This window comes from Danio rerio, chromosome 23 (assembly GCF_049306965.1).
Source record: "Danio rerio strain Tuebingen ecotype United States chromosome 23, GRCz12tu, whole genome shotgun sequence".
Taxonomy (NCBI): Eukaryota; Metazoa; Chordata; class Actinopteri; order Cypriniformes; family Danionidae; genus Danio; species Danio rerio.
Genome location: NC_133198.1, coordinates 22740501 through 22767146, shown reverse-complemented (window position 1 = coordinate 22767146; position 26646 = coordinate 22740501). Strand labels below are relative to the sequence as shown.

Here is a 26646-nt window from a genome sequence, read left to right as displayed (position 1 = left end):
ACTGGTTTTGTGGTCCAGGCACTATGTTGTCAAAATAAAAAAAATAAACAAAACCTAGTTGTTGCTAAAAGCAAATTTACACATGCCATAAGTGCACATGATGAAATTCTATACAAAAAACAGGCTAATGTTGCAATTATATACACTTAGAACTTATACACTCATCCATAGTGTATAGTTTAGTGTCGTCTCAAATAAAAAAAGCTAATGTTTTGTTTTTTTTTACTAACTGTAAATTCAGATTTCAGAAGTCAACATTTAGCAGTTGCCAAATTAGTGCAATAAATTAACAAATAGTATCTGTCATAAGTACAACCGGATTCACCATTAGGAATCAGCATAATCATCTCCATTGAATACCTTTGCCAGCACAATACAAAATAAAGTAATCCAAACATAGCACCCATCAGCAACCATCTTTTTTTTGGATGAATAAATACATCATTTAAATCATTTAAAGTCCTTTATTTTTTTTTAGAGTTTAGAGTTTTCAGTATAAACGCAGTACTTACACTATCTAAACTATAAAATGAACTATAAAACTATAAAAAAAAAACAATTGTGATTATGTTTGCAATTGGGTAAAATTTGAGTTCATTTAAAAATGAAAGTAAAAAGAAAGAAAGGACAACAGTAATAATAACTAACAACAGCCATAATAATAATCACAAGTACTACACCAACTACTACAGAAAGTTAGTAATGTTACAACTACTACTGCTGCTACTACAGCCACAACCGCAACTAATACTACCACTAAGTCTACTACTACTACTGATACTATTACAGCGACTACTACTACTGATACTACTACTAATACTACTACAGCAATGACTGCTACATCGACAACATCTACTACTTCTGATACTACTGCACCGACAATAACTATTACTACTACTACTACTACTACTACTACACATCTACTACTTGTGATACCACAATACCAACGACATCTACTACTACAGATACTACTACAACTACTACTTCAACAACCCCAACTACAACTACAATTGCTTCTACTACAATGACTACTAATACTACTAAAGCAACCTGAATAATGATAATGGTAGAAATACTTGTAATAATGATAATGAGGAGATAACAGGCGATACCCCAGTATTTCAATGGAGTTCCTGTGCTCGTCTGCTACTCCTGATGGCATTTGCATTTAAACAGCTGTTCTTCTCGTTTTATGCCTGAACAACTAAATAAATGCTTAAGTCTTTTTAACTGATTTTATTTTACAACATCAATGCAGTAAAAAGAACCCTATGAAATTGAATATAGTCACAACAAACTTTAACCGTGAAGTTTATCTTTTGAGGAAAGAACACTACATATACTCCATTTGTACATAAAAGTAAAAAATTAGGCCTAGTATAGGGGTAAGCCTTGTTTACCCTCCAGGTTGAGGGTCCTAAAAAGACTGTGTGATCAAACTTTACATAAGATGGATTGTTCTCTTTCTCTCAGGTGATCGCCACAGTGCCCACTAGTCACCTGAAGTGTCTGAAGGAAGCGGGCCACGGGCCAGGCACAGACGAGATGACGGAGGACGAGCTGGCTGAGGATGAAGAGGAGATTGACCACGCTGAGAGAGAGCTGCGCAGGGGGCAGATCCTCTGGTTTAGAGGCCTTAACCGTATCCAGACTCAGGTGCTGTGCATTCGACTGAATAATCCATCCCTCTGGTAGAACTAGTTGAAGTCACATAAAATGATGTCCACAGACAGCAGAGCTGATGTCTCCTCAAAGAATGCTCTTTTGCTTTCGTTTTCTTCTTTCCCCGCTCTCTTTCTCTCTAGACCTTCTGTGAATCACCAACATTAGCTCATCCTTCCTTTTCTATTTCTTCTTCTCTTTCACTACTCTATCTCTGTCTCTGCTGCCCACTGTTGGGATGCTTCACTAAATGGGTATAGATTTCCCCCAACAAGAATCTATAGCATCCCCTCCTGTGCTCAAAGCTTTGTTTTGTCACTCTATTATGCAACTGGAGTGCTTTAAAGACCTAATTTATTGTTTAGTAACTCATTTGCTTCAGAGTCACAGCACAGAATCAGTCGCATCCTGGCGCTGCATGGGACTTCGCAATGATGCTCCTCAGACTTTAGAGAGTTGACGAGGATCTGAAGAGTGTTTTATTCTGGGCTTATACATATGTGAGCATATACAATATAAGGAATAGAACATGCACAGTTAAATATTTGTGTATTTCTGTTTGTGAGTGAAAATTTTAAGGTTTTATTTTTTAAAAGTGACGTTTTGCTGTAAAACTCAACAGTCAACTTTCTCTAATGAAATGAGAGTAGTTAACTCAACGTTTACTGAAAGTTAAATCTACTCATTTGAAATGAGTTTTGAACTCATTGTTGAAGGTATTGAGTTAATTAAATACCTCATTACTTCAACTTAAGTGGAGTAAGTTCACAGTACTCGTTAGATTTGTTTTTTACTCAAATTGTTTGTAGCAATCGGTGTCCTCAAATAGTTTGAGTTGCCTTAACTTATTGGGTTTTACAGTTTGAGTTCTCTTCATTTATTGGTTTTACTGTGCTCGCATTTCTCTGTTTAGTCAAATGGATTAAGTTCACAGTACTTGTCAGGATTAGTTTTTGAATGGTTCATTGCAATCAGCTTCGTCAAACAGTTTGAGTTACCTTAACTTATTGCGATTTAAATACTGTAAAAATAAACATATTTAGAAAAATTATTCGAATTTAAACTAATTATGTCCTATTTTATTATTGATCTTAATTATTTTTTTCTTTTCAGCAGTTATCACTACAGCCTTCAGTAAGGAACAATAATTTAAAATCAGTATAATGTGCTGATTTGCTTCATGAGAAATATTTATTTTTATTATCAATGGTGAAAACTCTGTGCTGCTTAATATCTTTGTGGAAACCATGATAAAAAAAATAGAATTCTTTGAAAAATAAAGCTTTCAAAAGAAAATTATTTATTTAAAACAGCAAAATTTCTATTATTTAATTCCTTCTTGCTTAATAAAATTCTTAAAAGTGACTAAAACAAACATATTACTAACCCTTATAAATAGTAGTGTATCTGCTGGAAAATAAATATACAGTAATATTGTAATAACAGTTTTACCATTAATATGTGTCACTGAGGTCACACTAAGTTATTATACTCTTATTATAACAAAGTTCTATAAGTTAATGTTATTCAATGTATTTGCTAATATGAGATAGCAAGGAATGATTCTTGTACACTATTTTTAACCATAGCCATAGTTATAACCATATGTCAAACACAGTTTAACATTTCTTCACTTTGAAATGATAAGGTTTTATCTACATTCTGAATTATTTTGAACTATTGAGCTTCAAAGCTTTTGCATTTCAAATAGCAATCAATATGTGTGTAACAGTTCTATTTCATACATTAACATGACAGAGACCCTAAATGTACTCTAAATGTAAATAATCCACATTCTGTGTTCGGCATACTGTATATGAGTACACCCCTCACAAATCTATCTTTTCAATTCATATTTTAATAGGAGGCTATACAATATTATAATTGTGCATATACATAAGCTTAGTCAGTACTGAAACTAAATCTGGAGCTTATCTAACAAAATAACTTACGATAACGGTCCTAGTACACCCTAGTACCGGTCTTAGTACACCCAAATTTATATGTTATAGAAAAATATTTAAACCAAATTTAAAATAAAAAGAAAAAATCAAGAGAAGCATAAAAAAATACAACATTGAGTTAAAATTTTGTTGGTTGTATTTATTTTTGCAATATTTAACTTGAATTTAATTTTATTATCTTTCAATTTTTAAATATGTTTGGTGACTAAAATATAATTTTAATAAATATATAAGTTTATTAATCTGTTTTGTTTAAATGCATCAAAATACATTGCCTATATTCACTGAGAAATGGATGCATTCATTTTCAAAATGGGGTATATGCAATTATGCTGAGCACTGTATACATTTTTGACTTTACATAAAAAAGTGAGTAAACCCATTGACTTAATATTAATAACTAATTGAACTGTATGCATAATTCAAAAAAATAAATCAGCTAAAGTTTCAAGTACAATGGGATTACTTACTTTTTTTAAGTAGTCAACAAAGCACTTTTTACAGTGTATCTGTAAGTATTTGTGCCTTTTGCATCAAAGGGCTCTTCTGAAAAAAATTGAGCTGCTTCTATAATTAATCAAATGTTTATAATAATATCTTGTTTCTAATCATAGTATTCAGTCTGGACTTGAGTTTTTACTTGTGGAATTGTTGTGTGCTGGCTCCTTTACTGTATTTTAGTTTACACAGTGGTAGAAGGATCTGTGGTGAGCTGAGCAGTGTTATTTGAGGACATATATAGATATGTGAGGTTTGTGACATAGATTAAGATTCCAGTTGGTTCATGACACTGTAACTTAAGAGAAAAAGCAAATGCATAAATGAACACTTATAAGCTGAGCACTTATTCTTTGGCCACGTTCTTGCTAATATGTGCCATAAGTGAGCAGATTTGATGGAATGGTGGGGCATTATAAAGATATTTTTTTGTTTGGAGTGCCTGGTATGGATTGCTGAAGTGCTTGTAAAGCTCCATACGAGGTTTCCATCGATTCCCTCGACACTGAGTAGGCAAAACGCGACACACATTATGACGGCTGGCCTCATATCTTCAGCCAGCCTAACATAATCACAGCTTTCATTCCAGCATGGCTCTGCTAAGGAGAGCGCCTCCATATCTTACTGTTGTGTTCTTGACACTTAATTATTGATGAGGTCTTATGCAAGATGATTGCATATTCTTACGACATTTCCCATTTCAGTTTGGCTTGTCCTTAAGGACTGCATTTAAAATTGATTCCCGCACAAAGTGAATTTTAGAGAAGGGAAACTTTTCAGGTGGTGTGACTGCAGAGCAAGATTATTTTAGTAAATCAAAATTAAAAGTAAGACTGGAACTACTGGTCAAAAAAAATTTGTGAAACTCAAATAAAAAAGTACATAAATGAAAAACTAAATTAAACTAACAACAATCACTGAACAACTAACTGAAAAAATAACAAAAGTAACAATTATTTTAGAGTTAATAAGCACCTGTTCTTTGGTGGAAAATCTGAACTTGACTGTTTAGAGAAGTACATGTAGATGGCAGATAAACACATAGGGCCCTATCATACACCTGGCGATGCAATTCGCAATGATGCGAACGATGCAATTGTTGTTTGCTAGTTTCAGCTCGGCGCAGGAGTCGTTTTGACATTTTGCACCATGCTGTTTAAATAGAAAATGCATTTGCGCTCATATGTGTGCCCATAGGCGTTCTGATCTAAAAAAGCAGGCGTGTTTTGGCGCGTTGCTATTTTGCGAAACTACAGTAGTCTGTTCTTTAGACCAGAACAAAGCCGGTCTAAAGTCCAGCACAGAGCGAATTAGTTGTGCGCCTCGCTCACACACTGCTTAATGCACACAAGATGTAGAGCAATACGGAAATATCTTTACACATGAAAAAGAATTAAAATATTAAGGATATATATATATATATATATATATATATATATATATATATATATATATATATATATATATATATATATATATATATATATATATATATATATATATATATAGGATATAATAAGGATATATATATAGGATATAAATATAATGGATTAAAATATTACAAAACATATTATGTTCAAGCCTAAATAAATATGAAAAACCACTGCCTTCATGCCTTCTTCATCTCGGGAGGCTTTTTCATTTCATTCAATTTGCTTTTGTATAATGTTATTATTATTAGCAGTATTATTTATTATATCCATATTTATATTTATTAAAAACAAGCTTAGATTTGCCCACCTGTTGGCATATGGGGCACAGCATGTGTATTAGGATATAACTCAGGTTTTTGACCACACTTCGTTATTATTGTTCATTTATTTGTTTGCTGGAAATTAGAACTGAATTTAGAAATAGTTTTAAAAGAACTCTAATTTTCAAGTTTTGTGTCACATTGTTTTAATAGCAAATCCATTTAAGCCACTTTGTGAACTCATGGTTGTTCCGGTCTTAAAAGGAGGTGTGTCTATTGTTGGTGCGTTGCAATTTTGAGGAACTGAAATAGACCGCGCCATTGACCAACTGAAAGCTGAATGCATTAGTTATGTGCCTATGCAGGTCCAAAACACTTACACATTGATTAATACACACAGAATATACACCAATACGCAAATATCTTTATACATGAAAAATAAATTAAACATTAAAATGTTACAAAAATTCTTTTTTTTAATTTAATTCGCTATTGAAGAGTTTAGTTTTTCCACTTACAAAGTCCGCCATGTAAATAGCAAATGAGTAAAACTTACTCCTAAAGGGAATGGGAGATGAGACTCTGATTGGTTTTTTTGCACCCATAACTCATTAAGACATCCCTGTTAGACTGTACGCCATGGCGCAGAGCATATTTACTTAGAAATATCTTTTCTAAAAAAACAAATCATTTCTTAATTAGAGAAAAAACTAAAATAAAGGTGAACTTAACACATTTAACTACATACATGATCTGTAATATGAAGAGGTTGGACTTAATTCTTTATCATTTTGCATTTGTAGGGTTTTGCATTCAGTGTTTGTTAAAACTAGTATTTTATTTTTTATTATTACGAGGTTTACACAAGAATTAATATAAGCCGTGCAAACATTAAACTTGCTTTGGTCGAAATTGAACATGTTCTGTTAACTCAGCTGAACTAATATACTGAAACTAATATAATAATACTGAAATATATAGAATTTAGAATAATATTTAAATATATAGAAATTAAATAAAAATGTGCTCACAAAATAAAATCTAACCAAACCATAAATTAAACAAACTAAACTGAAATGATCAACAAATGCAAAACTGGAAACAAAAATAAATACGAATTTAAAAATGTGAAACTATAATAAGCTTGCTGCAGATGTATTTGTACCCTGTGATATTTGGATGATTTATATTTATACTTTGCTGCGTATTTAAGCATTTAAAGGAGAGTTTTAGAAACAGAAGTACAACACAATGAGAGTTTTGTTGACAAAAAGATATTGGGGAGCAGAATCCTGCTAAATGACCCTATTATGATATCTGGAAATTAGCTTACAGATAGTGTGTAGTATAGCAGTTTGTGCATGTAAAATATCATCAACCATAATTTGAATTATATTCTCCCAGAAGAAAGAACCAGTTATTTCTTTCACAAAGCTTTGTAATAAATTTGCATAACATCTGCTTTGCTTCTCAAACACTGTGGTTCCATTCCGACTGAATCTGGCAGCGTTTAGTTTTGTGTTGTTGACATGTCTAGGAGAGGCTGTTTTCTCCATTACAAAAGCAAATCCAGTTTGCATGCCCTTCCAAAGGATTTGGAATTGTGCTCGAATGGACACAGTAACATTATGGCAATGTTATTGTCCAATGCTGTGTTTCCATGTGCTGAAAAAGCCGTCAGAGCTGAAATTTAGAGGGAATAATGGACATTTGGTTGATTTAGAATCAATCACAACAGACTGGGTCAGCTGATTTGAATGTTATCACTCGATTGAATGGGTGTTATCAGTGCTTATGAACTGATAGATATGGGCCAGTAGGCTTTTGTCATCCATCCACGTGGTTAATCAACTATAGATCACATACAGAAGTTAACAAGGAATTATTTATTAAATTTCCAATTAGTTATATTTTATTAACGTCTACCCCTATCCCAATCCTAAACCCAACCGTCACAACAATGTAAAAACAGATCTCAATCTGGAGTCTATTAGTATAGCTGATTAACCATGTGGATAGATGATAACAGCCTTCTAAGCCTACCAGTAGGCTCAGAAGGCCCCTACTGGCCCATATCTATCAGCTGATAACCACTGCTAATGCCCATTCAATCGAATGATAATATTCAAAGCAGGTAGACTGGGTCATCCAACCAATCACATCAGAGTAGGCTGTTGGAAAGGCAGGTTTAGAAAGAAGGATTTTACTGTATGATGATATATGCGCAATATCACATTAGTAGCAGTGCCATGTGGCTGTATGTCGGCACTGGTGGAAGGCTTGCGTGCATTAGTGTCCCATCAGGGATGATATACAGCCACATCGCACTGCTACAAGTGTGATGATGCATTTATTCAACAGTTTGACTGCAGAATCATGTGTATAATAAAAAAGAAAATCAAACACAGAGAGTCTCAAAACCTTTTTGTATGAGGAACTACATTCTTCTGCCATTTCTTCACATCTGCAGCTGACGTCAGAACAGCAGAAATCGTTTCTCATTCGCTAACTTCACTTTAGAGCTAGTATTTGAATGATTCTCTAGTGTAATGTCTAAAGTGATGACAAAACAGCTGTTTTTGCTGACATTTTAAGATTATAAGGCTGAACGGCATGAAATGCCATCAGTCTACAGACATATCTCCCAGTATTTATCTGTTGCAATCGGGAGATCACAATATTACCATAGTATAAATAAAGCACTACAACATACAAAATAGAGAGATCGACTTAGAAAGTCATTTACCTCTTTAAAAATGATTTGATCAGCTGTAGTTTGAAATTACGCTGTTTCTCTCTTAGGGCTTATTATGCTGTCTTTGTCACCATCTTGTGAATGAACATCAGCAACCCTCTTTGCTCAAAGGCAGACTAATGGCCGCCGATGCGCTGTCTCCCAGAAATTATAAATATTTTAAAACAGGCAGTATCATTATAAATAAACTGCATAGTTGCAATCTAAACAACTACATTCTCACCTAAAAAAAGTCTCAAAAGTACTTTATATTGCCCAGCAGCAGCAATGTTTGTCAAACTGTAGAGTGTCCTCTGCTTGTAGCTGCATGTGGGCGTACACAAGGGTGAAGATTGAAGAGGCTGAACGAGTGCTGTTATTTGAAGAATATTACACGGCTACCAGACAGAAATGTTGTATAAAATTTTATAATTAGAAATTTATTTTCTTTTTTTTCTTTCTTTTTTTTTTAAACCTATTGTACAAGGTCTCTCAAACAAAATGATTAGCTTTTAAAAGAGCATAATTTGGGCAATTATTAAGGATTTATTTTGATTAGATTATTCATGGGTTTTGATCTTGGTGGTGAATGTAGAGATTTGATGGACTTTTTCTTTGCACCAATGAATAACTTTTAAATAAGATCAGGATTGTGTACTACAGTAAGTCAAATTAAAAAAAAAGAAATTTCTTTTATCATTAACTCATGTTGTTTCATGTCAAACACAAAAGACAAGTTGCAGTAAGCACATCTTTGAAACCCAAAATAGATAAAAACACCATAAAAACAAATAGATATTTATGTAGAAAACAGCAACATGAGAGTAAATCATTAAAGAATTTTCAGTCATTTTCGCAGAGCTATCAGATAATATTAGTACACAGTGTCATCTTAGCTTTTTCTTTTCTCCTAATAGATGAATTCACAAAAATAAACACTCCTCGCCCTCTCTCTTTCTATCTCTCTCCTCTCTCTGAAGTGTGTGTATATGACGTGGTTCTCTCTCTCTCCTGCAGATGGAGGTAGTGAGTACGTTCAAGAGAAGTGGTTCGTTTCAGGGTGCAGTGAGACGTCGCTCCTCAGTGCTCAGCCAGCTCCATGACGTAACCAATATTTCTACCCCCACTCATGTAGTTCTCTCCACTGCCAATGCAAGCGCCGCTCCTGGGAGTGAGTTCCCTGCTTTCCCTACATGTGTTTAGACACCACATTCACAATGACAAAAACACAAACACTCAGACATGCACCCAGCACCGCTCCTTACACACAGCAGCACATGCAACATCTCAGCGTGTGTGCCGTGGTTCTTCTGTCCTGCATTTGAAACCTTCTCTGTAGTCGTCTGTTGTTGTGATTGAGTGGCACTTGGCCTGCTTTGACTGACCCTCTATGGGCCGCCGTTTGTCCCTCCTTTTCCTTCTTTCGATTTCTGTGTGCTGTCTTGTCGTGTCGGGCCTTTTCTCTTGCTGTTGGGTTCCTCTTTGTTGTCTGAAGGTGTTGGTTTTGTTTTCCAAATCCCCTTTTCTCAATAAGCCAATCTCTTGTTTTCTCTCTGGCCAAAAGTAATTACTTGCAAACATGAACTAAAACATTAGTTTTTAAAGCTGAAGTGTTTGCTTTTTTTAAATTCAATGAATTTAAAATGACGTAGATTAAGTCAAAGCAGCTTAACATAGATGAAGAAAAGAGAATAAAAGCCATAACATTATTTCACCTTGTGGAACATTACATTTTTCAACAAATTGAATTAAATTTGTCATTAAATTAAAAAGTAATCAGATTTCCTGAACATGTACCGCTGCTTGACTAATTTTAATTCATTCATTCATTCATTCATTCATTCATTCATTCATTCATTCATTCATTCATTCATTCATTTATTCATTCATGCATGCATGCATTAATTAATTTATTAATTAATTAATTAATTTATTTAATTATTTATTTGTTTGTTTGTTTGTTTATTTATTGATTTATTTATTCAATATTTATTTATTCATTTATTTATTAAATATTTATTTATTCGTTTAATATTTATTTATTCATTCATTTATTTATTCATTTATTCATTTATTTATTTATTTATTTAAAATTTATTTAATTATATATTTATTCACTTATTTATTTATTTATTTATTCATTTATTTATTTATTCATTCCGTATTTCTTTCTTTCTTTATTTAATATTTATCTATTTATTTGTTTATTCATGTATTTATTTATTCATTCATTTATTTAATATTTATTTTTTTATTAATCTAATTGTTTTTTCATTAATTTATTTATTCATTCATTTATTCATTTATTTAATATTTATTTATTCATTCATTTATTTATTTGTTTATTTATTTATTCTTTATGTATCTGTTCATTCATTTATATATTTGTTTATTCATTTATGTATGTATTAATTTATTCATTAATTTGTTTATTTCTTTCTTTATTTATTCATTCATTTGTTTATTCATTTATTTAATATAAACTTTTTTTATTCATTTGGTAATATTGTGTTGTATTAGTATCAGATACTATGATTTTAGTTTATTTATTTGTTAATTAATTAATTTATTTATTTATAAGTGTAATTTTGTAATTTTTATTACTTTATTTATAATCTTACTTTATTTTATAATCTTATAATTGTATATACATGTATATACAAGTATTAGTTTGAATTATTTGACTAAATCTAGATAAATTAAAAAATAATTAAGAAATTTTATTTAGTAATATAACCCTGCAGTGAAGACAAGGTATTTATTTATTGAATAACCTGAAAATGAGTCTTATATAGACCATTTCAATGTGGTGATGCCATTGGCCCATGAACATTTTCTGTTTATTGTCAATTTATTTCATATCTGTAAAAAAAAAAAAAAAAAAAGGCAATCAAATATTTACGTTTAAAACAGCTATCATAACATTATTTATCAATATGTCGAGCTTTTTAAATTCATGGAAGCTATGCATTTTTGAAATGTACAACAGGAAATATGTTTGGGCCATTCTCATTGTTTACATCTTTCAAAATGGTCTAGATATTTTAATGTCAAAAAAATACACACTTCAGCTTTAAAATATATTCCTAAAGATATTCGTATTGCATTTGTTTAGACATCGGAATATTATGTAAGATATTATATTAAAACATCAAATGTTATATATAAGACGTGACTTTATTTTGTATTTAATAAGTGAAAAATAGTTTGAATCATTTCTTAAAACTAAAAAAAGATCCTGCACCATCGCAAAAATGTCTAGAGCTGGTTGCTCCACTAGTAAGCCTGTATTTAAATGTGAATTGAGTTCACAAATCCTCAGAGAGAATACAGAGAGAACACGGCACTCACTTATTTTCCGAGAGGCTTCTGTTGACTAGTCAAGCGTGGTTTTCTAAAAGATGAGGTTTTACACTAAGCAGAGGTATTCAATGTGCTGCACTGCTATGGCTTTTGAGCCTAAACAGGGGTAAACCTTCGAGTATAAAGCCCTATAAGGTTCTTCTCCCTCTGACACTTCTCTCTGTCTCTGTCCCTCTTTCATTCTCTTTCCTCTCTTAGTCTTTCCAGATAATGCATCTTGTGTTTTTCATCATGAGACTGTCTGAAAGCGTCCTCTAATGTCTCTGTGCTACTGACTGCGTCCCCCTTCCACAGATCCTCACAGTCTTTTTCTCTGTCCCATGGTTTCAAATCTATTTTTACCTGTCTCATGTTCTCTCCTCTGTAGGCATCTACTAAACTCTTCTAAACTAACAAACAGTCTTTCATTTCTGTGTCAAACCTAGTCTTAGAAGTAATACTTTCCAGGAATGAAATCAAGGGTTCAAAATAAGTTCAGCTCTATTGATAGCATCAGTGTCACGGTGTTGAAAATAATAACTCGGCTGTCAGTTTCTAAAGACACGCAGATGCTCTCAATAGAACAAAATTAGAATTCAGTGCCAAAAATACATTAATTCATCCGTCTTTCATCTGTGGAACATAAAAGATGTTTTGTGGAATGTTAGTGCTGCTCTTTCATACATTGGAAGCAGATGGGACCAAAAAAACAACAACCTAAAAGCATTGTGAAACTTATATTTAATCCGTTTGTGAAGGCCACAGAGCATCATTTAGATTACAAAGTAATTTTACGGTCACCATTCACTTTCATAGAGCAAACAATAGTTTGTACTTTAAATGTAGTTATAAAATTGTGCTTTGATGTTCTACAGAAGAAAAAAGGTTATACGTGTTTATAATGACACAAGGTCAAAAATACATTAATTTTCCCGGCTTTCATCTGTGGAATATGAAAGAAGATGTTTTGTAGAATGTTGTCGCTGCTCTTTTCTACAATGAGAGCAGATGGGACCAAAAAAACACCCTTAAAGCATTATGAAATTAATTTTTAATTGGTTTTTGAAGCATCATTTACAATACAAAGTACTTTTCCGGTCACCATTCACTTTCATAGGGAAAACAATAGTTTGTACTTTTAAATTTAGTTATAAATTTGTGCTTTTATGTTCCACAGAAGAAAAAGTTAATTCATGTTTATAATGGCACGAGGCCAAATATACATTTATTCATCCGTCTTTCATCTGTGGAACATGAAAGAAGATGTTTTGTAGAATGTTCTCACTGCTCTTTTCTACAATGGGAGCAGATGGGACCCAAAAAAAAGCAACCTAAAAGCACTATGAAAATTTTTTTTAATACCCTTGTGAAGCATCATATACATTACAAAGTACTTTTACGGTCACCATTCACTTTCATAGAGAAAACAATGGTTTGTATTTTGTATTTAGTAATAATTTTGATGTTCCACAGAAGCAAAAGGTTATACGTGTTTATAATGACACAAGGCCAAAAATACATTCGTTCATCTGCCTTTCATCTGTGGAACATGAAAGAAGATGTTTTGTAGAATGTTGGAACTGCTCTTTTCTACAATGGGAGCAGATGGGACCAAAAAAAAAAAAAAAAAACAACCTATAAGCATTACGAAACCTTAATACTTTAGTGAAGCATCATTTAGATTACAAACTACTTTTACTGTCACCATTCACTTTCTTGAGGAAATCAATAGTTTGTACTTTAGATTTAGTAATAGATTTATGCTTTTATGTTTCACAGAAGAAAAAAAGTTAAACATGTTTAGAATGACATGAGGGTGAGTAAATCATGACATGATCATTTAATCCAAAATCATTTTCTCATTTAACTTGTTTTGAACCCAACATGTTGCTTTTATAAGCAGAACTTTAAGGACTTGTATAGTTTGTTTAGTTGTATAGTAATGTATAGTTGCATGTTTTCCTTTTTGGGGAATAGAAGACTAACCACTTCTTTATCAAAACTTATAGTTTTCTCCATCTTTGTGATAGTTTTTTGTTTCAGGCTATACATATTACAATGGCACATCATGTATTTCATTGCGGCTGACTGCTCTGTTGTGCTTCATGTTTATCTGTGCATTTGTCATCACTTTCTTCACTCCACATGGACGCATGTGGAGGAAATAAGCCACTCCACTCACATTAGCATTTTTCCAGCTTTAAACATCTCTTATGTTTTGTTTCCTCACACTATTTGTTTTTCTTTTTGGACCAAAAATGAATCATTCTCTCAACTTCATTTTAGAAGTAGAAGCACATGTAGTTGAAGTGTTGATATCCTTGCCTAAATGTAATGTTTTTGCTCATTTTTGATGTATATGATTATACATCATCGGTAAATATAGTTGAAAATCTCTCAAGAGAAGAAAACACTATATTCACGGCTCTTCTTCACAGCTTCCTCACACACACACACACACACACACACACACACACACACACACACACACACACACACACACACACACACACACACACACAGATGTTTGTTTAAAAATATTTGACAGATCTACGGATCAAGTTTGTTTTCATTTTAGGTTTTGTAAGATGGCTTCGCATTGTAACCCAGAGGTTGAGAAGAAGCCAGTGCTGCCACTGATAGATTTCATGTTTATCTCGCTCATTTGTTCAAATATTTGCCTTGTACGGTAACGCTTCACTGCTTAGCACAGATGCTCACTATCAGTAAGAGAGTCGGTGGAATATATTTACTCATGTGGAAGAGTCTAAATGACTTCAATTTATTAAAGTTTTTTAGTTTTGATTACTACCATCTGATAAAAATAATCATATTCATAGTCTGTCACTGTGTGAATTCTCCCATCAGATTATACAGTGCTTTGCTAAATACTGCGAATTTTTATCGCATATGAATAACAGTAGCTAGTAATTATTCAAGCTGTGATATTTGAAGTAAACAAAATATATTTATTTATCTATGGTAGATAAATATATGGGGTAGATCTAACACAACTGCTTAGAAAGCTTATTTGAACTTTGAGTTACATTTTATTTTGAATATCAACTGTAGACGTTATGTTAACTGTAAGCCAATTTAAGTTACATCTACTTGTTTACACTATTTACACCTGGTACAACAGGCAAGCCATTTTTATCAATCCAGTTCCAAATGAATGAATCTAAATACTGGTAAATAGAATGAAAATTTTGTTGAGCTTGTCCACTCTTAACCACTTCTAAGGTAGCTGAGAACTGATATAGCTGGATTGATTTTGTAGAGTAAACACCCATAGTAAAAATGCATTCGAATTGTCTACCTGTCCACCTGACATTGGTCAGAAAAAGTCCACACACACAAACCCAGAGACTCTCCGCTAAAGTTAATTAAGAAAATGGTTGAAAGTGAACAAAGGCATTCTAGGTGTATGGCTTTCTTCTTTCAACTAAATCCAATCAAAGCTGTTAAAAAAGGCTCTTTTACAATACAAAACAAGTCCAATAAAGCACATCCCTCTATAAAAAGTGCCTTACGTGACTCGATGGCGTGACTTAAGACTACATAGAATTGATTTAAAAAATCCCTATAATTAAAACTCTATTGTAATTGCCATACATTCATTTATGTCCCTCTCCCAACAGTATTCAACTAAATGGCTCATGCACTACACCTACATCCTGTATCGTAAATACACAAATTGAGAGGTATCAAAGGAGCCAGGGGATATTTTCAATATATCTGTGATTGGACTCTAAAAAAAGAAAGTCATCTATACCTAGGATGCCTTGAGAATAAGTAATAGGCTCATTTTAATTTTTGGCTGAACTACCCTCTCAAAATATCAGGAATTCTTATTCCTGTTTCTTCTTCTTATTTGATGAAAAAAAAAAAAATCTGAATTCCAGGTGTAAACAGGTCCATAATAAGTAAAAAGTCTGTGGAGGGATCATCAAAATAAATCACTAACAGAAATTGAAGAAAGTATCAATGTATTATAATAATATTCTAGTTATGTAGTTGCAAATTTACTAAAAGTAAACAAAAAAAAAATCAAGATTTCAAAACAATTATTTAGTTTTAATTGCATTAATATAAGATGCAACATAATATAATTCACTGGAGGATTTAGTAAAATGTGAAAGTTTCTTCTTTCTTGTTCAGTTAATTAATCCAAATCTGATAATATTTAGCAGTGTGGACATCAAATCAATATTACTTTTACAAATTCAAATTCCTGTGTGGTTTAAAATCCTACTAAAATGTTCCCATTTCTGGAAATGTTTCAAATCGATTGCTAGCTTTATTTATTTTGCATGAGTTTAACATGACTAACCTTAGAGTCTAATATGGGACCAAAGTATAAGCCCCCCTTTTTTATTTTTATTTTTTTATTTCTAATCATAATAGTTTTAATAAGTCATTTCTAATAACTGATTTATTTTACCTTTGCCATGATGACAGTAAATAATTTTTGACTAGATATTTTTCAAGACTTCTATACAGCTTAAAGTGACATTTAAAGGCTTAACTAGGTTAATTAGGTTAAGACAGATTGGGGTAAAATAGGCAAGTTATTGTATAACGATGGTTTGTTCTCTAGACTATCGAAAAAAATATAGCTTAAAGGGGCTAATACTTTTGACCTTTAAATAGTTTTTAAAAAAAAATTGAAAACTGCTTTTATTCTAGCTTAAAATAAAACAAGAATTTCTCCAGAAAAAAAAAATATTATCAGACATACTGTAAAAAATTTCCTTGCTCTGTTAAACATCATTTGGAAAATATTTTTAAAAGAAAAAACAATTCAAAGGGGGGTTAATAATTCTGACTTCAACTGTATGTATGTATTTATGTATATATATATATATATATATATATATATATATACATATATATCCGAGATGGGATAAATTTGCGATAAAGTTTATTTGTTTGTTTCACCATACATTATTAATAGTTTTAATGTTTAAATCTTAATACAGTTATAGTAAATCACTTTAGCCAGTTGGCACCAGCCAGAAGTGTATTTTCATGGTAGATTTTACTTGAATATATACAGTGTCATGATTAAACTATAACATGGCTACCATTGATTAGGCTATTTTTGCATGAAAGAAGACTTTTAGCGGTTAGCAAGGAACAATATTGAACGTTGAAATATGGGGGGAAAAGCAAGATTTTTGCATAATAATTTGGGAAATTTAAAATTTAGCTGAACTATAAAAGGAAAGACTGGATGTAGGACATATGAAACACCAAAATCCATTGAAGAAATGTTGAGTAGAAATGAGCATATACAGTACTGCTAGTCAGTCTGGTCTACTCTGCATACCTCTTTGATTGTTGGAGGAAAAGGGAGCAAGACATAAAGCCACATATGCCATATGCCTACATTTCAGCCAGTAATAATTCAATGCAAAGGTAGCATGTTGTCATGCTGTAAGATAACATCTGTATTGCAATCCCTGCTGCTGCTACTGCTGTTACTGTCTTAATAATAAACATCACTGCCATAGAAACCACTGAAAATGTTCAATAAAACCAACAAGCACCACAGGACACACAAATCAGATATAAGAATTTGTGATACACAATGAGGACAGTAAACAATTTAAACAGTTTGTACTGATGGAAGCACTGTATAATTTACAGCATTTGCATTGACTTTTAAATACAAATCGCCAAATCTAGGACAGCAGTTAGATAAAAATAATTATATCGAATTATTGACTCACTTCATGATTCATCTTTTATCGAGAGTGAAAATAGGTCCATACCTTTAACTCAACGCATTCACACAAAGTCATTACTTCATCACTTCTTTGTTAACTACTTCCTCTCCTTTCCTGCATCTTATCACTTTGTCTGCTTCAAGTCCTTCAATGTAGCTCTATTTTCATTTCAGACATCTTTGGGAAATATCCGTTGAGTAAAGAAGTCTTTTTTATTTTTATTTTTGGGTTTAATGATAAAGTTTTTCCATCAAGCTTTTTTCTTTAAAGGACAGCGTTGGGGGAGACAGTGGAAAATAATCTGGCATGCAAACAGAGATAAACTAAATCAGCACTGAAACAGAAACACACATTTCCCAAAAGTGGGTGATATACTCGAACGTTTACCTGTATCCATGCAAAAAACAAACAAAAAAAAAGGAAAGAAAGAACAAAAATGAAAACAAACAATTTCTCAATTCAGACTTGCATGAACAAACAGGCTCTTTGGAAAAACAGCACTTTAACCAAATGCTTGACTGTCCCTTCCTGTTTGTTTGTTTGTTTGTTTGTTTGTTTTGTCTCTTGTAAATTCTTTCTTGGTCATTTTAGCTTCTTTTCCTTTGCTGGGTGAGTGTTGAGATGTGGTTTGGGATTGGCTGCACCCGTCTGTGGCCACAGCAAAGGATTGCGCTCTCAAATCTCCTTCCTTTTGAATATACACAAATACACACACACACACACACACACACACACATATGACATCTGCGTGTGTGTATGTGCTCCAGCCGCATTTGATTTACAGCATGAGCCTGACTGCTTACCATCATGCATTCAAGCTTTTGAGTTTGACCTTGACTCTCATTGTTTCTGTTCCTGTAACACGACAACGAGACGGCTGCACTGGAATGAGCATTTTGCTTGCTGATCGTCTCCCGTCTTTTTTTCTCTTCAGATCTCATCAAGCTCTTCTTCTCTGTGTTTCATCTGCACTGCTGCATGCCAAAAAATGCTTGCACTTTCTCTCTCTCTCTCTTTTCTCTCTCACTGAATGTGCTTTTCCACACATCCACGAACGAATCTGTCATCTGAATGGTAATCCAGAATGCCCAGATATAGAAAACCAAATTTAATTCCGGGCCTATGATACTGTACCAAGGTGTGATCCATTTGTGCTGATAAGGTGACTTTTGCAGAAAGCAGAGATGCTGTGACCTTGTTTATTGTGCCTGCTCTGTTCCTGTCGGTGTGATAGCGGCTGTTAAGGTCTTCTGTCACGCCGCTCGGTGTCATGTAATCAATGGCTCAGTGCCAGGAAGTGCCTATAGTCAGAGAAGTCATCATCATCCGTCTAGATGATGTGTCTGGAAATTTGATAACTTCTCCTCTGGCAGTCAATGTAATCTGAACAACTGCGGAGTGATCTGTCATACTAGAATAAGCCTACATCTGCAGATCATTCGTGTGGGGGTGTTTCTTCATTTATGAGGTGATTTTTAATTAAAAACCAGAAGGTTTCAAAAGTTTTATAAATTAATGAAGGTCACATTAAAAGGAAAACAAAAACCTTTCAAACTATACCATCCAGCAAATTATTATTATTATTATTATTATTATTATTATTATTATTATTATTATTATTATTATTGTTATTTTCAGTTGAAATACTTTGGAGAAATCTGTTGGGTAAATGCAGTAAAGCTGAATGTTTGGTACCTCAGGTAACATGAACTAGCAATAAACAATTATTTTTTTTTACTAACTAAAATTTTGTATTGTAGTGTATTTATAATTCAGAAATATAAAACTATCATTTAGTTACAGTTTAGAAAGCTCGGATACAAAAATGGCACTGAATTGCTCTCAATAAGAGAACTGGCTATTTTATTACAATAAATGTGTAGAATATAATTTGGTCACACTTTATTTTGATGGTCCTTTTGTTAAATTTAACTTACATTGCATCTACATGCCAACTAATGCTCATTAGATTATAAGTAGACTGTTAGGTTGGGGTTAGTGTAAGTTGATGTACTTGCAAAGTTTCTTATCGTCAGTTAAATCGCTGTTAAAGGTATCAGCACATATTAAGCAGACAATATAATACTCAAATGCACCATCAAAATAAAGTGTTACCTATAACTTGAATGATGTCATATGAAACAAATTGGAAATGTGGTGGATGCGTCCATGTTTTTAAAAATAAATTAAATCAATTTTTTATAGTTTTCTTGTATCTGTCCACTCTTGGACATTTTTCAACAACATGCTGTAGTTAAAGGTGCAATAGGAAATGCTAATGTTAGCCTGATAGCACTGAAAGCCTACATCCCACCCTTCAAGTCAGCATCCAAAGCCACCACTCCTGAACGCATGAATGTGCACTACAATAATAAACTACACTACAAACACTACAGTACTTCACACAATATTCACTAGTGAAAAACATAGTATTTTAACATGTTTCATGTGTTTTGACTGGCAGGACAGACTTTCGTAATGTTCGGACCAAACTTATGGATTGATCAATCCTTTCTTGGTCCTACATCATCCACAGATTATTAAAAAAAATGTAAATATGTCTTCGTCAATGATGTAGTGGTTAGTGCATCAACATATGCACCCGGTGCTCATGGCGATCTGAGTTCTATTCCCACCTCGAGGTCCTATGCCCATCCTTCCCCTCTCTCTGCTCCCCACACTTTCCTGATAATACTCTTTACTGTCCTGTACATTACCATATTTTATCCATAACCAACAGAAGATAAAAATAGTAGTTAATAATTACATAAAGAAAAACAGCATGCTTTTTTTTTCCATTGGATTGCAACCCGTTTTTTTACTAAGCGGAAATTCAACCCGTTTCCCTGGCGACGTTTGCTGGTTGCCAATTTAGTGAAATATATGACCAAAGTACCACATAATACCTGCCATGAGTATAACCGCATTCACCATCAGGAGGCGGTATAATTACTCTCGTAGGAGAATTTTGCTTTTGCAATACATGAGCAAGCTGTGGTCGTTTAGTGTGTGTATTCATCATTCCACACTTCATTTTACCGGTTAAATAGTGCATCATCCAGGTAATTAAAGTGCACTTACTATTTTCAGAGTTTTGAATGTGAACACACTGCTTACACTATTTATACTACAAGATGGTGTAGAATAGTGCATAAGTATGCGGTTTGGGATGCACCTATTGCAATAGGGTCAGATAAAGCAGACTGATTTCATGGTACCAGGTTAAACTTTGACACCTTTACAGCACTCACGCAGATTAAAAATACATTCATGCCACAACTGAACATGGAGGATGGTCTCTGAGTGGCGTTTTCCAAAATTAAACGAAGAATAGACTTGGGCCTATTGGTCTGTGCACTGTTGCGTGCAAGGTTTGTATAATTAGAACCACCTTAGAGGATATTGGGGGTTGCCAGGCTGAAAAGTTTGGGAACCCCTGACCTATTGCACCTTTAACTAGTTGAAATAGTGATAATTCATTTTAAACAAAGCGGGAAGCGCCCATAATTGAGCAAACACTACATGTTCAATACTCTTATTATACATTTTTTGGAATTTCCAATCCATTTAAATAGACAGTAGGGAAAAACACTCTTAAAAATAAAGTTATGCCCCAAAAGAACATAAAATGTATTGTGTTAAGTGTGTATAATCTAAAAAAAATATATTCAACTGTAAAGAAGGTCAAACGTTCCATGGATGGTAAAGGTAGTTCAGGTTACCAATGATGCCAGTAAAGAACTTTTTTAAATAATGTTTAAAATGATAAGCCTGATAAAACCATAGATTTATAATATAGATCTACCAATAATTAACACACCTCAGCTACAGTATACCTTTACAATTTATGACCTATTTTCACTCATTGGCATTAACCGACATCGACTGATTGCTTCATGTATGCATGTTGTCTCCATGGCTTCTGTCAATGACATCACAACCACGTTGCTTCATTGTTACCACACATCTGAATGCAATGAGGAGTAAATCCAAGCTCCTCCAAAACTGAGTAAAGTGTAGTGCATGACTGTGGATACGTCCTGAGTCATGTCCGCTTTGCTTAGCGCTGTGTTGCAGATTATTACCCACTGTTTCTTCAATTGCCTGTGTGTCTATGTGTGTATCAAGACATGCTTCTCTTTCTTTGCTTGTCACAACTTTTTAGTTTTCACACCGATGTGTCAATATACACACATAGCATACTGTATGTTTTGTGTTGGCCTTTTATTTGAGTTTTGTTTTGTACTTCCATTCATTTATTTGATTAAGGCCTGGTCTGTTTTGAGCATATGAGAATGTCCATTACCTTTATTTTTGAGTGATAACTGTGAACTGACTGCTTGAGTTCATTTATTGTGTCTACGATTTAATTTCATTTGGTTTGTCATCTGTCTTTCTTTGAGAAACTCTTAAGATCTGGTTGCACAGCTTTAATTTAAAGGCTTGTGTTGACTTAAGCAGCACTGGTGCATTGGATGAAGCACAGATGAAACTAAATTCTAGTATTAGTAACTAACTAGTATATTATTACTTATCTAAAAATCTCAGATTAATAAGCAATTTTCATTACAAAAAATATCCAAACCAGCAATCAACAGAATGGTTGCAAGTATGGTGTTCCTCTTATTCAACAATTCACTAAATGCAAATGTAAAATTAATCTACTTGGCATTATGACACCATACAATTTTCACTCTTGAATGAATCAGTATTTTTGAATGAACAATTCAATTACTCATAAAGCCTTAACTTGTTAGGTCATTAGAGGGATAGTTCAACCAAAAATGAAAATGTACTCACTATTTACTCTTCACTTGTTTCAAACCTGCTGAGTTTCTTTCATCTGCTGAACACAAAGGAAGACATTTTGAAGAATGCTGGAAACCTGTTAGCCTGTATGACATCCATGGTGTAGAAAAAAACAAGATACCAAGAAAGTCAATGGTTACAGGTTTTAAGCTTTCTTTTAAATATCATGTTGTGTTCACAGCAAGGCAAGTTTATTTATATTGCACATTTCATACACAGCATGTCAAAGTGCTTTACATAGACAGGAATAAAAGTGACAAGTATAAGAAAATAATAAAAGTGATTAAAAACAGATTAAAATTGTTAAAACTGGTTATAAATGAATGAAAAAGAAAATAAAAACATAATAGTGTAGTCTGCCGGATGTAGCACAGCTAAACAGATGTGTTTTCAGTTTTGATTTAAACATGCCTAATGTTTGAGCACGTCTGATCATTTCTGAAAGCTGATTCCCTCTGCGGGGGCAGATTGACCCTGCTTTGACTGAACCCTTGGCATTTCTAAAGTTTATATTAAATATCTTGGTGATCTGTTAAGTTTGTATTCAGTGAGCATATCTGGTATGTATTGAGGTCCTAGGCCATTTAGTTGTTTATAGACAAGTAATAATACTTTAAAATCTATTCTGAATGTAAACGCCAGTGTAAAGACCTGAGGACAGGTGTGATGTGCTCTTACTGATTCAATAGATGAAAGAAACTCAATCAGGTTTTGAACAAGGGTGAGTAAATGATAACATATTTTTTCAGATTTGCTTGAAATATTCCTTTAAAGCCTAAAACTAAAGCATACTTTTGGTTTAAAACAGCAAATTGAGTGATACAAAAGTTCCCAGTGCTGACCCAAGAAATTCCTATTCTTTGCAGTTCTAATTGGTGCCACTAAAAATGAAACATTGCCCATGAAATACTAGCTACTCAAAACAGCTAACAAACTTCTTGAGTGTGTATCTTGAAGCAACCTGATCTTGAGCTGTCTGTGCATTGTAAGGCATGTCCAGAACAGGGTCAACGATGTTGCGGGTGTTTTCTATCACACATGTACTGAGAGATTTCTTTGCTCCTCCCTCCTCTATCTCAACCCTCTCTCTTTGTCCTCACTCTGTTTTCTTTCTGTGTACTCGTCCCCCCTCTGTCCTTGTGCAGATGCGGGTAGTGAAAGCGTTCCGTAGCTCCCTTTATGACGGAATCGAGAAACCCGCGTCCCGGAATTCCATCCACAACTTCATGGCGCACCCTGAGTTTCTCATCAACGACTACATTCACAACATCCCGCTGATCGACGACACCGACATTGACGAAGAATCAGAGTGGTCAAGGCACAACCACCAGTTGCATCCGGCCTTCCGAAAGCCCCCTCCTCCTCCAGTCCAGCAACCGCAGCGCTCCCGCCCTCCGCCCCGTCCCTACCGCCAGTACAGCCTCCCTGCCACACCAAACCGAAACAACAACGCCATCGAGAGCACCGTCTACCACCTGAACCTCCCCACAGGCCCCGAAGGCCACTGGACATCCCCGCCCCAAAAGCTGAATCCCCTCCTCGCCCTGGAGACCTCACTATGACTGAGGGACGAGACCCTAAAAACTTTGAGGATCTGTGTGGATCAGGCTGATGGGGGAGGCTCCTAAGGACATATTTTAGGTGGTTGACCCCCAACACTATGACAGGGTCATCTCATTACAATCATCTGCCCACTACCACCACCATCCACCGGAAGCACTATCACTCCTCTTGTCTCGACAACAGCCCCACAGACACCTCTCTTCTCACCGTGTGGAGAGGAGGTCAGTCTGCTGTGTGTCTGTGGTTCCTTTGGACGGACCTGAGTAGGTGAGGGATCCAGATCTGATGGATTTTAGTGCTGGTGACTTTTGACTTCTCCGAATGCAAAGTTATTCGTTCCCTACGTGTGGAGTAGGGGTCCATTCACTTTACTTTTATCGGTGTTACTGAACTCGATATTATGATTACTATCATTTTTGACTTCTACTATAGCCACCTTCATCATGAGTGCTCGGATTTCATTACGATATCACAGATTACTACTTTTATTACTATGAGTAATGCTTTATGGATTAGCTTTAAAACATGTTTGTTTATTTATTTATTTATGTGCTCATTTATTTATTGTGATCACCAACTTTTATTTTTCAATGTCTGTTTCTCTCTCTAAGTGTCTGTGTGTGTGTGTGTGTTGTATCTGTCTTAAAAGCATAACAAGCTAGAAAAAAAAGTACTAACAAAGCAAAGAGAATATTAATTTGAAGCTTAGGCTAACTCGATTATAATGCGTCTGCTGATAACAAAAAGGCAAAAATATTGCTGCAACACATTGTTTGACAGAAATTTTGTGTAAAATATTTGATTATTTAACGGGCGATTTGTAGCTTTACTCTAAACGAGTGTAAGCTTTTTTTATTTTAAGATGGGAATCATGCTCATATTTTAAACATTCACACAATGTTTATGTTTAAAATATAAAACAGGGTAAAGGATTTGGGCAACCCCATCGCAGAGATGTTATGGTCATGCATGGGATTGTAGGTGGTTTCCGATCTTAGCATTGGCAATCAGCCTTACGACAAAATGGCCTTGTTAATATGTCTTACCTAGTTCAAAGTAGTCAGATTTGTAAGGATTTCAGTGGGTTTGCCCAGACTCAACATTTAATGGTGTCTTATATATTTCTTTCGCATTCAAGCCATTAAAAATTCATGTTGTGCAAATGACACCAACAAATGCATTAACCCTTTAAACATGAATAATTCTGTTCGCTCAGTACATGCATACCTGCTGGCCCTTTAAACGCATTCGCACTCACACTTGCTTTCCTCATGCGTGTGGTATACATTTATTAGATTGTGAATATCTATGGACTGTGGCCACCAGGGTAGGGGAATCCATCTTATACTGCCATACCATAGTTAAATATCAAAGATACTAACGATGGACAATCCATGAGGGTATCATTACTTTTGCACAATGTCTGGGTCCACTGAGCAAACCTTCGCCATGGACTTCGATAGGCACACTGTTTGGCTATTGGTCCATTTGTTAGCATTTCCCAATATGTTTGCACAGAACAATAATCTCTATTATATACATAAAGGCATGCATGATAGAGTGTTTGATTCAGTTACATTCCATTGATGTCCATTGATCAGCCGTACCATCCGGGGATACCTCCTTTTACACCCCATTATCGTATGGAATGGTACCGTTATGATCATACCGCTACAGTCGAAGCATTGTAATGTAATACAATCATTTTAGGGAATGAGACCGGCACTTATGCAACAGACTGCCCTGCCCACAGCTCTGTGAAATACGCTTCACAACATGTACATATGGATCTCGAGAAAAAAAAAAAAAAGAAAACCTTTATCTGTATAGAATACTTTTCTAGATTGTCCAGTTCAGAGAAACTGGCGAATATTGAAAGCAGACAATGCAAGCATGAGCGTCACTAGATCATGTCATTGCATTGGTCGGTTGTGTCTTTGCGGAGCATGTTGATATCATAGCGTTCGCCCTTCACTGTCATTGTTTGACTTCACTTTTGTCTGTCGATGCTTCAGTGTGGCTCTTAAGCAGTTGGTGGACACATGATTCTCCTCCCAGCACATCTGTGCTGTCATTAATGTGCTGTTGTCCATGCTGATGTTCTCCTCCTGATACTCTGCCCTGTTTGTGGCGTGGAGCCCGGAGGTGGAGCAGTGTCGCACTGCCAGTATGACTAATCGTTAAATGCCAACAGACACACTGCTTAAAATGGGTTGACTCATTCTTCGGCCAGAACATTTTGTCGTTGAATCTTTAAGCGGAAACCCATTTTTCAGAGGAATATTCTGGGTTTGGACCTTCCTTTTCTTAAAAAGAGCAAAAACTTAAGGATACAGTGTGACTGAAATTGAATTCAGAAATACAAGAATAATCACTTTTTCAATAGCACTTTACACTTTGACAGTCTTTAGTGTCCCTATGCTCGCCTCTCATGCAGGAAACATTTGTCCTCGTCCCATTCAAAGTTAAGCAAGTAGAACCAGTTAAAGTAGAAGTATGGAATGAGTATATCTGAGGCTAGCTAGAAAGAGTGATGTTGATAAAAATCAATTCTCTGGCCTCAAGACATGCAATAGTGACTGACAGTATGGGTGGCAACATAATGGGGGTTACTCTGTCCAGCAGACACACATCATAAGATGTTAATAT

General features: G+C 34.2%; 1 protein-coding gene across 7 annotated transcripts in view; it reads left to right on the top strand.

The window, feature by feature from the left end:
- Positions 1-25819, top strand: part of atp2b3b (ATPase plasma membrane Ca2+ transporting 3b) — a 116194-nt gene extending 90375 nt beyond the window's left edge. For 3 of the 7 annotated variants that reach the window (XM_005162078.4, XM_005162077.6, XM_073938484.1), the window contains 3 exons: positions 1474-1656; positions 9569-9722; positions 23580-25819. In XM_005162078.4, the coding sequence (XP_005162135.1) occupies positions 1474-1656; positions 9569-9722; positions 23580-23605 (363 nt within the window). In that variant the 3' untranslated portion in view covers positions 23606-25819. 7 annotated transcript variants of the gene reach the window in all.
- The last annotated feature ends 827 nt before the right edge of the window (positions 25820-26646 follow it).